Source organism: Buceros rhinoceros, unplaced genomic scaffold (assembly GCF_000710305.1).
Source record: "Buceros rhinoceros silvestris isolate BGI_N320 unplaced genomic scaffold, ASM71030v1 scaffold3258, whole genome shotgun sequence".
In the NCBI taxonomy this organism is placed as follows: Eukaryota; Metazoa; Chordata; class Aves; order Bucerotiformes; family Bucerotidae; genus Buceros; species Buceros rhinoceros.
In genome coordinates this window covers 65,062-79,702 of record NW_010427277.1, presented here as the reverse complement: position 1 = coordinate 79,702, position 14,641 = coordinate 65,062, and the positions used below count along the sequence as shown (strand labels likewise).

The window sequence follows — 14,641 nt, the reverse complement described above, 5'->3', positions numbered from 1 at the left end:
CCCTACATTTCTGTTTAGTCCCTACCTGGTAAAGCGCAGAAGAGGAAATGGTTAATGGAATTGTCAGCATACAATGTTATAAATGACTTAGTTTTTGTTTGAGAGTGGCTTTTTTATATTTGCTTTTATTATTCCAAATGTTTTTTATGGGGTCTTCTAAGATCATTCACTCCAGCGTGGGAGCCTGATCGATGATTAATGCAGTATAATCCTTATTCAATGAAAATTATTTGCCTTTAATATGTACCTATGTGTATATAACTTTCAGTACGATACTTATTTTTTTTCCAGACATAACATCTGAGTGCCTGGAAGCTAATTTCTAAGGAAATGAGAATGCAGTATTTTATATTAAAAATTAATTGTTATGTGTTTAACACACAACAACACTGTAAGCCAAAGGCTTTCTGCCTTCCAGTAAGCCATTAATGTCCTAATGTAGTCTTGATAGTCTGCCAAGAGAGAGACTTTTCTGAGGGCTTCTCAATCTCACTTACTAGAGAAATAATACCATCTTTAAAGTGAAGAAAGTGAATCTTTATTTAGTGATACCAATTTATGCCCAGTATGGCAATGTTCAGATAACTATGTTGAATTACTAGTTTTAAAAAGCTTTTTTCCACACTGGGTTCTTAGTTCTGCCAATAAAGGCCTGAATTTATGCTAATCAAATAAACTACTGCCCTGGCAGGTATGAATTCTATGTGCTATCCATTTAGATGACACATGGTATTCGTTTTAATAGTGGCTTCATCACAGTTGATACTATGATTGACTACACTGTTTGATGATTCACACTCTTGTGAGTGTCACTATAAAGGAGTAATAAAGGGCTTTGTAAAGAGTTTCTGCAGCTAGAAATCTCTAGCATGTTTGTGCTCTTCCACTAGCTCGGAGACCCTGAGGTGTCATGCTGAAGCCTGATCTAAGGGAAAAGTGTCAAGTTACATTTATGAGATTAGAAAAGATACAACTTTAGACCTGCTGCAGAATTAAAGAAGTAAAAATGCAAAAGAAAGGGATACAAAATGCAAAAGAGAAGGGAAGTCTCAAGTATGTCTATCTGCATTTGCTGACGTGCATATGGGTTTGGTGCTGTATTGCTTGAGGGACAAGACAGAAGAATGGATTCCTTTTCCCACTTCCTCAAGTGCTGATGGACATTCCACAGTTCTCCACAAGTTTAGTTTTGCAGGATAACCTCATTACTGGATGATACAGAAGTTTGAAAGACTCATTTTCAGTCAGTTTTTATGTATTTGATACCAGACATCTCCAGGAAAAATAACTCTGGTAAGTGGATATATTGTGTTTCATTTTGTTTTAATTTTTGCCGTAGTTTCTAAAATGGTCTTTTCAAAATAACAGAACTAGGAGAGGACAAAACAGATAAATTGCCTTTTTTTTTACCAACTGGCAGTATTAAACTAAAAAAGGGATTGTATGTTATAAATTGGAACACATTTTTTAGCAGGTTGATGTCATTATGCTAATTGAAGTAATCAATTATTCTTATATTAGTAAAGGACATGCCCTGGAAATAATATGAGAAGTTAAATTCTTTTATATTCTCGGTTTCCTTTATCCCTGTAAACAGTCAGATAACTTGACTGTCAGATGAAGTGACCTTTATTAATAGGTTATGCTATACTTACTGGAGCTCTTTGGCACTAGGAACAGTACTGACAGAGAAGTACTTTGTGGCTTTTCAGTAGGTTTCAGAATCAAGCTGTGATCACGGCCCTTGTTTATGGATTTTCTTGAGTATAGACCTTTTTTTGTTGGGTGGTGACACTTAAAAGCTTTTTTGTATCTTTTGGTATTTGCTCAGTGTCCCAAACAAGGGTGCTTTGTGTCCCTTCTGGTAAGACAGTACTCCATGCTACTCACCACAAACTTTGGTGGCTTGTTACTGTGTAAATGTCAGGAACAGGCAGGTATCCTAATGGAGTTAGGAGTTAGTTTTTTACACTCTGAAGTGTTAAAAGGGATGCCAAGACATCAGCACTTCTAAACTTAATGTTTATTTCTCTACTCCCTACGCTTGCACCTCACTTAGGCTTTGAAATGTTTCCTTCTTATGGAAGGAAACCTTATAACCTTTGACTGATTACTTAGCAGTTCAGATACTCTTTGTAGCTTACAGTTCTAGTTTAGAGTTTTGTTGTACACTTCTTTGTTCCTGTGTACTTTAATGGTTTCTGCCTTTTTTTTTTTTTCGGTTGCCTTGACCAGGATATTTTTTTGAATGGAGCCCCTGCATTTGCTGAAAGATTGTGATAAAGAGAAAGAAGAAATGAACAGAAGAGGATTTGTTTATCTGCACTAGAGCTTTGATTCTATTGCCCAAGAAATTGTATTTGAAGGACCGTATTGTATTTGAAAGAAATTTGCATTTGAAGTGCACTGAGGAGAGGCAAAAGGATCTAAAGAGAAGTTTGGCAAAACTTTGTGTAATGTTTGTCATCAGAGCAATTTCAAAGAGCAGAACATGCCAAAACATTTTTACTAGATGCCTAGATCAGTGCTCAGTGGAGACAAAGCACTTGCTCTATCAGCTGCAGAATCGTTTCCACTCAGACCCATTGGAAAGAATTGGTTTTCACTATACATGTGTTGATCTCATGGGACTGTGAGACCGATTTCTTCACTGTATTCAAAACAAAACTCCCTGCATTTTTTGAGCAATAATATGGAACAATAGTTTTTTAAAATCTTAAGAGGTGACTTCAAATCAGTTTATCAAAAGATTTCCTTAAATAGGTTAATTCACTTAAGCCTGTGTATAAGCCTTATATATGTTATAAAGCTAAATACAATTTATTCACATTGCAGTAAAAACATCTGCAAAACAGAACTTTGTTTGCTAAAGCACACTTTGAATGTGCTTTGGTGCATTTGCTTTTGTACTCACAAATGCATTTGGCTGCTCAAAAACAGAATGAAAGACAGAATGATACCCTCACTTCACATCATCTACACCCAAAAGTGTGGAGGCATTTGCTATAACTAAATTAAAAACTGATGCAGAGGACGAGCTTGGTGATAACAAGATCAGTCCTGCTTTTCAAAGAGGATTGCAAAAACCTGTAAGAGTTCTGTGTCGAGGCTTCTACTTACACAGATTGGAAGGTGCTCTGTAAGGAGCACACATATGAAAATGTAAAGTAGAAGGGGAGAAGAATGTGAAATGTCATTAAATTAAATTTTTGTCCCCAAGTAACCAACATACTTTTTGTATTGTGCTTGTGATTTCTTCAAGGCTCAATTATGTATTTATGTTGGTGTAGCTTAATGGATTGTTGTGGATCAGCATTTTTATATATGAAATCCTAGACTGACTTTCAGACTGAAGGTGTTAACTCTTCTAGCATGGAAAAGACAGTTAAAGTTATGCTTAAATATAGATAGAAGTGACAGCCAGTTGTATTGAAAATCTCTGGAAAATGTCTTAATTTCTTTCTTCAGAAGAAATATTCCATTTCTATAGGGGTTTTGCTTTTGTAACTTGGAGGTCAGATATTTTGAAATAATTATTTAATTTTTTTCTGATACCGGAGGTTGTAAAGCTGCTATTAACAGTCACCCAAGACTTAAAGCAAATGGTCATGTCCACTTCCTATGCAGCAGAGGGGTTTCTCTGTCTTTTAATAAATCCATATTTTGTTAAGATGTCTGTCACCAACCTAAGCACTGCAATTATGCAGTTCTAAAGTTCACTGTTATTTTAGGTATTTCAGAGTGCCCTTAGTACACAGTCTAGACACAGATGTTTATTCAGTGGTTGATTCTGATTTTTTTTGTAATTCATGTTTTGTACAGAAACTAATAATGAACTTTATTGTAAAAATAACTACTTTATGCATTGTTTAAGCTGGTATAAATTTTGTTAATTTTTATAAAAGATAATGTCCAAGGTTCTCAGACTGTCATATTTTTGTCAGTGGAACTCTTAATAAAACTTTTTTTAATTTGATCCTTTGATTCTAGTGTTTTGTCATACAGCTGCTGTTTTCTGTAATATCAAAAAGCAAATATTCTCATAGGCCTGTACGTAAGGAATAGTGTCATTTACGGGCTAAAAATTGACATGTACAGAGTGGTCTCAATGTAAAATAAGTCTTAATATTTAAAAGAAAAAACAAAACCCAAAGGTAGATTGTGTATATCTGTTGTTCTGAGATTAATTTTTTTTTTAATAACTTCTTTGTAATTTGTTTCTTGGGTACAGTTTGTCACTGCCTTGATTGCTAATTCATTCGTGTTTCTTTTCTAGGCACTGTGCTTAATAGTGCTGCCATTTATTCCTGCATCAAACCTCTTTTTTCCTGTTGGATTCGTAGTAGCAGAACGAGTGTTGTATGTTCCTAGCATGGGATTCTGCATTTTAGTAGCACATGGATGGAGGAAGTTATCAAATAAAAGGTACAGTAGTGTTACCTGTGACTGGTTTAACTCATCTCACTTAATTTCAAAAAATGTAACCATATTTATAACTGCCAGCTTTCCCAAGCAGAGCCTTTACCAGTATGATTTTATTACATTATAGCCCTTACTCTATTTCAAGTTCCTAATAAACACAGAGTAATGATGAAGAAACCATTTGGCAGTAGGGTGAACAAATGACAAGAAGAAAGTTCTTAGGAGAACAGTGGACTATTCTGAGGGTATTATAACATTTATTTAAAATATATACAAACTTATATGCCACATGAACATGTATATACATATATATCTTTATTTTATATATAAGTGTATGTGTGGGTATATATAAAAGCCTCAGACTGCAGCAAATATTTTTAGAATGTGGTGTAACTTCCATTACACATTGCTACTAAATGGACTTTACTTGTGGGCTTAGTAATATAACTGTGAAGAAACATAAATATTTTCTCTTTAAATCTAGACATTTCTAACAATTAGGAAAAAAAAGTCAGATTTTATTTGTACATTATTCAATAGAGATTACTGTCTTAAGTTTATATAATGCATGTATATCAGTCCACAGCATATTAAAATGCCTTTTACTGATTAAATTTTCTGACATTAAATTTCCTATTCATGATAGGAATGGATATTAGAGCCATGCAGTATTTGTTAAACTAAAGAATTTTTCGGAGAACAGTTTATCCTTGGGAAATTTGGCTCCAAAAGCGTGTTTTTCACACATCTTGTTTTTTCTGCTACCTTCTACACTGATCTGCACATACCTCCCTCTGACCTGGATGCTTTATCCTTGTTACCCCAATGGTATCATAATGCTAGTTCAGACAAACAGAAAGGCAACAATTCCCTGTCTAGGTTGTCTGCTATTATTAGAGGTGAGGCCTTGCAGTATAACTTATGCTAACCAGTGCTGCCAAAGCTGACAGCACTAGATAGTGAGAAATTAGTGGTGCCTTGTGGGAGTGAGGAGAAAGTATTATAACAAATCTCACTATGAGGCAGGAAAAATAGAAACAATGTGAAAGAAACCAAGGAACCAGGAGAGGATGGCTGGGGAGAAAAATTAGGCAGCAATGTCACTTACAAAAATATTGGTAACCAGCACTCTAAAAAGTCTTATGAGAGAAAGCTCCTGACTTCAGAAATATGTGGAAAGAAAAGAATTTCTTATAAAGCTGGTGGGGAAATAGATTACTGTATATGCCAGTTCTCTTTGGTTGCTTTGCTAATGTTCTAGAACTTCTCTCTTAATTCTCCTATTCTACTTTTAAATTTATAATATTTTTTTCAAACCAAGCACGGTAGTCTAAGTCTGCATGGCATTTTGTATAGCCTAAAAACTGAGAGGAAAAAAATCCTTTCAGTTTTTAGCAAACCCCTGTGAAGTACGTAGCGGTGTGAACAGCCGTTACAGAAGTGAAGTGTTCACCATTGCCAACTATTTCTTACAACTGTCTTGTCTGCTCAAGAATTAGATTTTTAAAAACTGAAATTATATTCAGAATTGTAGGAAGGCTAAAGGTGTTCAACATGTTTTCTCATAACTAGAATTCAGAGACCAAATGACCAGCTGCTTGTAATTAAAATCAGTCATGTTTAAACTTCAGAAGAACAAACTGCATGAAATCTAGAATACTATTCTTGACAAGCTTGTCACAAGTGCTACAAAGACGCTAAACCTTTCTCCTATTTAGATATTACAGTAGCACTGACATTTTATTAGCTTATGAAAGATTGGGTAGCCTCCAGTGCAGACCTCTCTATTAAGATAGGTTCTAGAGTTTGGGAAAGATTGGTGATGTGCAACAAAGAGTTTATGTGGAATTGTCCGATACGAAGCAAAGGGATGGGATGATACTTCAACTGATTTATTCTTTTTTTTTTTTAATTTTGTACGGTGTTTTGAAGAATTGCTGTTTAACATCATGATCATGTTTATTGCCTTAAATTACAGATAAGCTTTAACAGAAGTTAAATTTATAGATATTTTTTGTTTACGTTATATGGATTGCATTTCTGATTAAATGAATTACATAATGATAACAAAAAACAAGTAAATAACAAATTAACTTGAAATTGGACATTATTTCCTTTAAAATTTTGGATTGCACCACTTGATGAAGCACATAAATCAGAATATACCTTTCACAAAGTGGTCCTCGGTTTATTTGCCTCCTAGCATATGAGATACTTATTCTAGTATGAATTAGAATTGCTTGTTTGCTTATAACAAATCTTTGTTTGCTTTATTTAATAGTGTGCTAAGAAAACTTTCTTGGGTTTGTCTGGCTGCGGTGCTGTTCACTCATGCCTTAAAAACACTGCACAGAAACTGGGATTGGGAGTCAGAGTACACGCTGTTTATGTCAGCTTTAAAGGTATTGTATTCTGTTTGAAATTTGAAAGTTTGTGTTGCTCTTGTAATCAAAAAGGTGCAGCAGAGCATGATAAAAATGGAGAGCAAGGGTGCTTGTTTTGCCACTTTTATTTCTGCATTGATGGTATTGACACCCGATTGGCTGCTTTTGGAAAGGCTTTAAAAGGAGTGTGATGCACACATAGGAATTCATGTGCAAGAAATAGATGACTGTTTTTTCTTGTGTTAAAGCAGTTGAATGTATTCTCTTATCTGGATGAAAGCATGATATGTTTCAATATCAAAATGGACAAATGTGATGCATAGTATAATATCTTCAGTGTGCTTATGGCATCATAGGATAGTTTGTACAGCATCCCGTAACGATTATAATGAATTTTAAAACATTTGGAATTTCTACGGGCAAATAACTAAAGAAAAGATGTTAAGCAACAAGTTCAATGTCATCGTTCTATATGCAATTTTTTTTTTTTTACATATATCAGCTGGATTTAGTCTTGTCATTTGCTGTGCATTTTTACGTCTTTAAGACATAATTGAAAATCAGCCGTTATGTACTTTCAGCTTAATACATTATGCATTGGTATCTTTTTTTCTGGTTTTAGGTAAATAAGAACAATGCGAAACTGTGGAACAATGTGGGGCATGCGTTAGAAAATGAAAAGAATTTTGAAAGAGCCCTGCAGTTCTTCATACAAGCCACACAAGTGCAGCCAGGTAACAGCTCTGACTAGTTGCTGTTGAATGGTGTCTTCACACTCCTAGTATGTCAGTATGCTTAGCTTGCTTAATTAAGAATTTTTTGTTAATTATCAGTGATCAGGTTTTTTTCCAATTGAACATCAGACAACATTACAGACTAACTTAATCAATCCATAGTTTTTAGAAATAAATTCAAAAAAAGTCCTCCAGAAAAGTTTCTATCTATACAAAGATGCAAAGACTTTCCATTTAAAACTTTATTTGGATGACTTTCTTTCTGAATTACCTTAAACTGTAATTTCTTGTGAAACAGAATTATTATTTTAAATTTTCTTATTTAAAACTAAGAAGTAGAATAAACTACAAATTCTAGATAGTATGAGAGTGCACATTTACTCTGTTTTTCATATTGCTGCAAAAGAAGTTCTAGCTAGTACTGGACAATCTTTCCTTTTTCAGTTTAGAAGCCTAATAAATAACCTTCAATTTATACAGCTCTGCTACAGCAAGACATTACAGATAGATTCATGGAAGTGTGGCCTTTTTGCCTTTTTTTTTTTTTTTTTTTTTTTTTTTTTTTTTTTTTTTTTTTTTTTTTTTTTTTTTTTTTTACCATTTCCCAAGTAGCTTTATAATCCGTCTTTGGGTCACAGAAGAAGAAAAATAGTGTAGAATTGCTTTTTGGTTTGGTGGTGATGGTCTTTATGCAGTACCTGCACTTCACACTACTCTGAAAACATAGGTGCTTATGATAACTCAGTGCATGGCAGTATTTGAGTTTTCATTCTTTTCTTTGTTAAGATGATATTGGTGCCCACATGAATGTAGGAAGAACTTACAAAAACTTAAACAAAACTAAAGAAGCTGAAGAATCATACATGATTGCTAAATCATTGATGCCACAGGTAATTAGTAACTTTATCACCATAGGAGGGAAGTCATTCAGACCTGTATTCGTATTTGTAATTTTCGTGAAGCACCGTATTGCTGTAACTTTAAAGATGTTAGTGGTTTTTTTTTTTTTAAAAAAAAACACCTTCTTTTTAAAAGAGTAGATTTTATACAGTCATGGCTCTTAAAAAATGCTGATTTGGAACTTGTTTGTTAAAACTATTCTGAGTTACTTTTTATGCTGCTGTAGGGGTTTTTTTTATTAAATTGAGGGTATAAAAGAAAGCAGTTAAAAATGTGTACCTACAGTTTCTAGTCACAGTGGGTTTGTTTTCGCTTACATCTACACTGATGATGACTGAGTTTCTGAGCCCTCAAGAGAAGGCTTAAATGCAGTGTTGGAGGTGGGAGAGGGTGGCCACAGCAGTAACAAATCTTTGCCTGAATATGCTCTTAAAAATGTGCTTTGTTACCTTTACCATTTTTTCCTATACCATGTTATATTTATTCCTAGCAAATATTTCAGAGAACATATGAAGGTAACAAAAGCTGGAGGTAAAACAAGGCTGATAATAAAAATAAGCTTGATTTAGAAGTATGACATTAAAAAGTTTATATTGTGAAACATTATGAAGATTCTAAATGGAAAAATTATAAAGAGTGCAACGGTTGCAATGTCATATCATGTTCATCTTTCATGACTAGTTTTCGTCTGCTATATCAGTAGTTGGTAAAAATCTTATTTACAGTTTAGGCTTGAGGGTTGAAAAAAAGGAGTGAAAATGTCTGATAGAAATAGAAATATTCTTTGTCTAATGGGTGAAGTTTTGCGAGATCTGGTTGTATCTAATAGCTATCTCCATGAGCCCAACAAGGTAGTAACAGAGCTTAGCTGACATATCTTAAATACGATATAAGAGTCATCTATGTCTTCAAAGAATTAAAGAAAAAGAATACTCTGTTTACATTTTGGTATGATTTTATGAGAAAGAAGAATTGCTACTTGTAATCATTAGAGCCTTCACTCTAATGTCCAGCAATACCCTAAAACATGTAGCAGAGTGAAGAAATCTGTAGGGATTGTCTTTTGTATTTCTACTTGTCTGTGCTTGGTTCATACATTCTTTTTGACAGATTATTCCAGGTAAAAAGTATGCAGCAAGAGTTGCTCCTAATCACCTGAATGTTTATATCAATCTTGCAAACTTAATTCGAGCAAATGAATCTCGCCTTGAAGAAGCAGATCAGTTGTATCGACAAGCAATTAGTATGAGGCCAGATTTCAAGCAGGCTTACATCAGCAGGTATCTTTTCTAATTTTAGAGATACATATTCTTGTATTTCTATATCTCTTGTATCTCATATTCTATGTATTTGCATTGCTCTGAACAGTATTTAGTTCATACAGTTGAATTAGCTGCTGAAATTGATTCCTTTCCAAATGAGAAGGTGAAGATTTGGGGTGATAATTATTCATTACAAGCCTGTTCTCTTAAACTCCTATTTCAAACAGTGTGTTTCCATATAGGCTGTGTATTCAAACATTGTATAGCAGATGTTCCATTAGATTTCTTTATTAATGTCAAATTCCAATTTCTAATCTATTTTAGTTTTGCTCTAAAAAGCTTTTGGTTAGTCTGAATCGTGGAGCTTACTTTATCCTTCTTTGTAAAAGGTGGTCTAGAAAATGCAAGACTTAACTGACATTTATGAGCTTTTTAGTTGAGAAGAGTAATGTGGCTGTGGGTATGGAGGCTTCTGTTCACTCTTTTTTGTCAGTTGCAATTCTTATGGGGACTTAGGGAGGTGCAAAGATGCCTGATAACTGTTGCAGTGTAATTACAAAACCAGTATCAGGAACTGTTGATCACTACTACTTTGTTCTTTGTCCTGCATAACCATTTGTTATATACAGATTTTTTTTAAAGCTGAAAGCTTTGGGAATGGTAATATAAAGAAGATCCTGCATTGTTTCGTGTTTAAAACAAACCAACCAACCAAACTGTTATATCTACTGTCTATAGGAAGGCAAACTTTTAAAAAATCTGTCAATTATTTTCATATTAGTATGAGTAAAAAGTTGATGGTTAAATCTGATTCTTCAACAGGGGAGAGTTACTTTTAAAAATGAACAAACCTCTGAAAGCTAAAGAAGCTTATCTCAGAGCTCTAGAACTAGACCGAACCAATGCAGACCTGTGGTACAACTTGGCAATTGTTTACATTGAACTGAAAGATCCAACAGAAGCCCTGAAGAATTTCAACCGAGCACTAGAACTCAACCCAACACATAAACTGGCATTATTCAACTCGGCATTGCTAATGCAGGAATCTGGTATGTTGATTGTTTCTTACATAAATATTGTATATTTGCATTTATAGGATCCATACTATTCAGTATTTTTTAATGAACTGTTTTCTCTTCAGAAAGCAGAAGTTTGCAGCATCAAAGAAGAAAATGTTTGTTGGAATAGACAGCTTTGTAATTTATTGGTAGTGTATAGAATTTGTGCAAAGTGTACATATGCCTTAGCTGATTAGCATCTTTAATATCCTTAATGCCTATCTTTTAAAATCTATTCAAAAAACTTTAAAATCTTCTAAGAAAACATACTTAGTAAAATATGTGTAATAACTATGTTCTGCATTTACATTGATTTCATGCTTCATTGTCTAAAGAATGTGGCTGACTTCTGTGGGATGTAAATCTAGCCCTAGGATATGTGCATGTTTCCATAGGTTCCTTTGTAACACTGCTAATTTGGATGAATTAATCAGATTTTCATGAGTTTATTTTTTTATATATGGATAGCTTCTAGCTGTAGGGGCAAGTGTAAGCCTGTTGTGAATTCGGGCTGTTGTGAAGAGCATTTGGGAAGAGACTAGTAAAGTCAAAAGTGGTCTTGTTGATTTGAGCTAATGCAAATGGGTTATTCTCCATCTCTTCTCACATTGTAAATTAGGTAGTACAAGAAATGCTTTCTTTCTTACCTGTGGAAGCACAAGGCGTTTCAAACAAGCAGAAGCATTAGCTGTCTGGTATTCAATTTTTCATAGTGCAAGGTGCATCGCTGTTTCAGAAGGTGAAAGAAGGCAGTTAAAATCTGCTCCCTACTCCCTCATCCTTCAGTAGGTCTGTGCCTGGAATTACTATTTATGTAATATGTTTGCTGGAGTATTTGGACAAATAGCACGGACTACAAGCTAGTCTAGCTAATCCTGATATTAACAGAAAAGATTATTTTACTAGATCTTCTTCAAACTCAATGCAAATTAAAATGTGGAAATTATGGATTTTATTGTTTTGGTGTTAGGAGATATTTTAGCCTGGCTACACCTGAAATCACCCTATGTGATCTCTGTCTTTAAACTCTTTCTGTCTTTAACAAAATGAGATCTTCCACTCAAAGTTTGCCTCTCTAAGAGCTGGTTTGTCAGAACTGACAACATCTCTGCATTCCATTTGCTCAACCATAAATGAAAATAACTTCTCTTAAACTTGTAGAGACAGCTTTTGTATCTGTTATACCAAACCTAAATATAATTATATAATTCAACAGATAATAGATTAATCATGCTGACTTTGGCTACAAGTCAGCTGTAAGTAGTTTCATTCTGTTAAGAAGGTAGATTAATTTACTTTTGCTGTTACACAGCAATGATAAAAAGCAGCATTTTAAACCCTTTCCCTTTTATGGTTGTGTTAAAGGTGTTATATTTTAATTTGTATAAAAATTAGCTTTTTACAGGCCTGGTCTAAAATACCTTCAGACTAAGTCTAGAATTAAATGTGTATTCTGTCATTTAGGTGATGCTCGGCTTAGACCTGAAGCTAAGCAAAGACTGTTACATTATGTGAATGAAGAACCACAGGATGCAAATGGGTACTTCAATCTGGGTATGCTGGCAATGGATGACAAAAAAGATGTGGAAGCAGAGGTATGGATGAAGAAAGCCATAAGTTTACAGCCAAACTTCCGAAGTGCTTTGTTCAATTTGGCACTGCTTTATTCTCAGACAGCAAAAGAACTGATGGCTTTGCCCGTCCTAGAAGACCTCCTGAGATACTACCCTGATCATACCAAAGGTCTAATTCTGAAGGGAGATATCCTTATGAACCAAAAGAAGGATATTGCTGGAGCAAAAATGTGTTTTGAAAAAATTTTGGAATTGGATCCCAACAATGTACAGGGAAAACATAATCTTTGTGTGGTTTACTTCGAAGAACGAGACTTAATAAAAGCAGAAAAATGTTTGGTTGAAACACTAGCATTGGCACCTCATGAAGAGTATATTCAGCGTCATCTAAACATAGTTAGAAGTAAAATCGCATCACTCGGTGCTACTGAGCAGCCATCACTTCCAGCAGACAGGACTGTGACTGCAGCTGCAGAAGAAAAAAAAAATTCAATTCAGAATTTGAAAGAAGTAAAACACGAGCAGAAAAACACCCAGACAACAGCTGATAAAGGCTACTCAAAAAATAAGAAACGAACAGAGAAAAACAATGTGGGCAAAGAGACTCCCAAAAAGTCTACAAGAGAAATCAAAGACATTGAGAAAAAGAGAGTCGCCGCTTTGAAAAGACTAGAAGAGATTGAACGTATATTAAATGGTGAATAGTCTCTGTCATGTCAGAACAGAATAAGGAGAGAACACTATTTTTAATTATTGTTTAATATGTGACCCAACTGGAAAATGGTCTCAGTGTTTTGAAAATAGAAATAATGTTGACTGCATATCACTTAGCAAGCAGCAAAAGGCATTACAATGCTTTATGTCAGAAAACTGCAACTTCTAACTGATGTGGGGGATGGGTGGGAATCAAAGAATAAAGGGTTGAGAAATCTTAAATGCACAATCTTAACAGCGAGAAAATAGCACTGATGAAACTCATTGGTAGTCAGGGACATTCAGTAATGCTGCTTTCAAAGAACCAGTGTAAGAACTGAATGGAGAATTAACGGGATAAGCCAGACTGCTGCATTCCCCCATATAAATCTGTTTGTATTAACATTTCAGTACACACATCATCAGTTTAAATTTTTCTAGACCTCTGCTATATATAAAAAAAGAGGTTTTTGTTTGCGTTATTTGTTTCCAGAACATCACAAAAAGCCATCAAAATGCTGCTGGTTGTAGTGGAAGAGAATGCAACAACACACTAAAATTTTCAGTTGCATTCTGAATATGGAATGATACAATAACCTTTTAACTGTTCTTTACTTACAATGCTAATGGTTTGTAGTCTTACCTGATAGAAATCTTATGGTGCTCTTAAGATCTTTAGATTATGCTTTTACTTTTAAAGGAAATACATGTTTTTTTTCTTCAACTGTCAATCATCTGATTGTTTTTAAAAATTATATTAAAAAGGGTGGTTTTCTCACTTTTCCCCCAGTTCATTGAATGCTCATAAATGCACTTTTGGTACCGTAACCAGTATGCTATGCAGTAGTCCTTGTTGACTCTGTATCGATGGCTGTGGTTTGACTCCTTGGTGTAGTAAATTCTTCCTCCTTTATAGCAAACTGGCTTTCCTATTTCTGTCATTGGAACAGTATTTCTGTTCTCGTGACTTTTTACAACACTAATATAAGCAATGGTTGCTGAAGGCAGTGTGACAATAATTAAGCCACTGAATTTAGCAGTGTTTGACACTATGTAGATAGTATCCTTCCAAATACTAAGTTCTGTTGTTTTGATACTTTGTCATGGGTGTATGGATTTTATTAAATATTCATTTTGACTCCTAAAATATTCCCATTTACACTTTTCCACTAATGTATCATTTTAATTTCTTACATGAAATGAAAATCTTTGCAATTTCAGTGTTACTTTTATCCTTATGCAATGCATATGTTTTTGTTTAAATACACTACCGATTGCCTAAACCCAGTGTTCTCCTTAATTATGAGAAAGAAGTGTAAGAGCTGGGTTCAGTAATAATTTAATTGATCATTAAATCTGGCTCGAACTCTATGTGTTTTATCTTATTTCATGATGTAGAAGTATTCCTTAGCAGCTATACTGCTTAAACTTAATCCTTTCTGTAACTGCTCAAGTTTCTGCCTTGGGCAGTAATCCAGCAGTAAGATGTAGTATTAGTCTCTGGAGAACATCATAAATGTTTGAAGGCCTTGCATGCTTGCATGGACCTTTTCTTTATTGTGTATAATTTGTAATGTTACCACAACAATTGCTTGCATGGCAATGGCGGGGGTG

At 34.3% G+C, this 14,641-nt stretch overlaps 1 protein-coding gene across 1 annotated transcript in view; it reads left to right on the top strand.

Annotated features, from left to right (window-relative positions):
- TMTC3 (transmembrane and tetratricopeptide repeat containing 3) overlaps positions 1-13,039 on the top strand; it is a gene marked incomplete at its 5' end in the record, with an annotated part of 18,868 nt that extends 5,829 nt beyond the window's left edge. The window contains 7 exons of the mRNA XM_010141807.1: positions 4,277-4,425; positions 6,704-6,824; positions 7,429-7,540; positions 8,327-8,430; positions 9,551-9,720; positions 10,525-10,751; positions 12,225-13,039. Coding sequence (XP_010140109.1) covers positions 4,277-4,425; positions 6,704-6,824; positions 7,429-7,540; positions 8,327-8,430; positions 9,551-9,720; positions 10,525-10,751; positions 12,225-13,039 — 1,698 coding nt within the window. The remainder of the gene's footprint in view (positions 1-4,276; positions 4,426-6,703; positions 6,825-7,428; positions 7,541-8,326; positions 8,431-9,550; positions 9,721-10,524; positions 10,752-12,224) is intronic.
- Between the last annotated feature and the right edge of the window lie 1,602 nt (positions 13,040-14,641).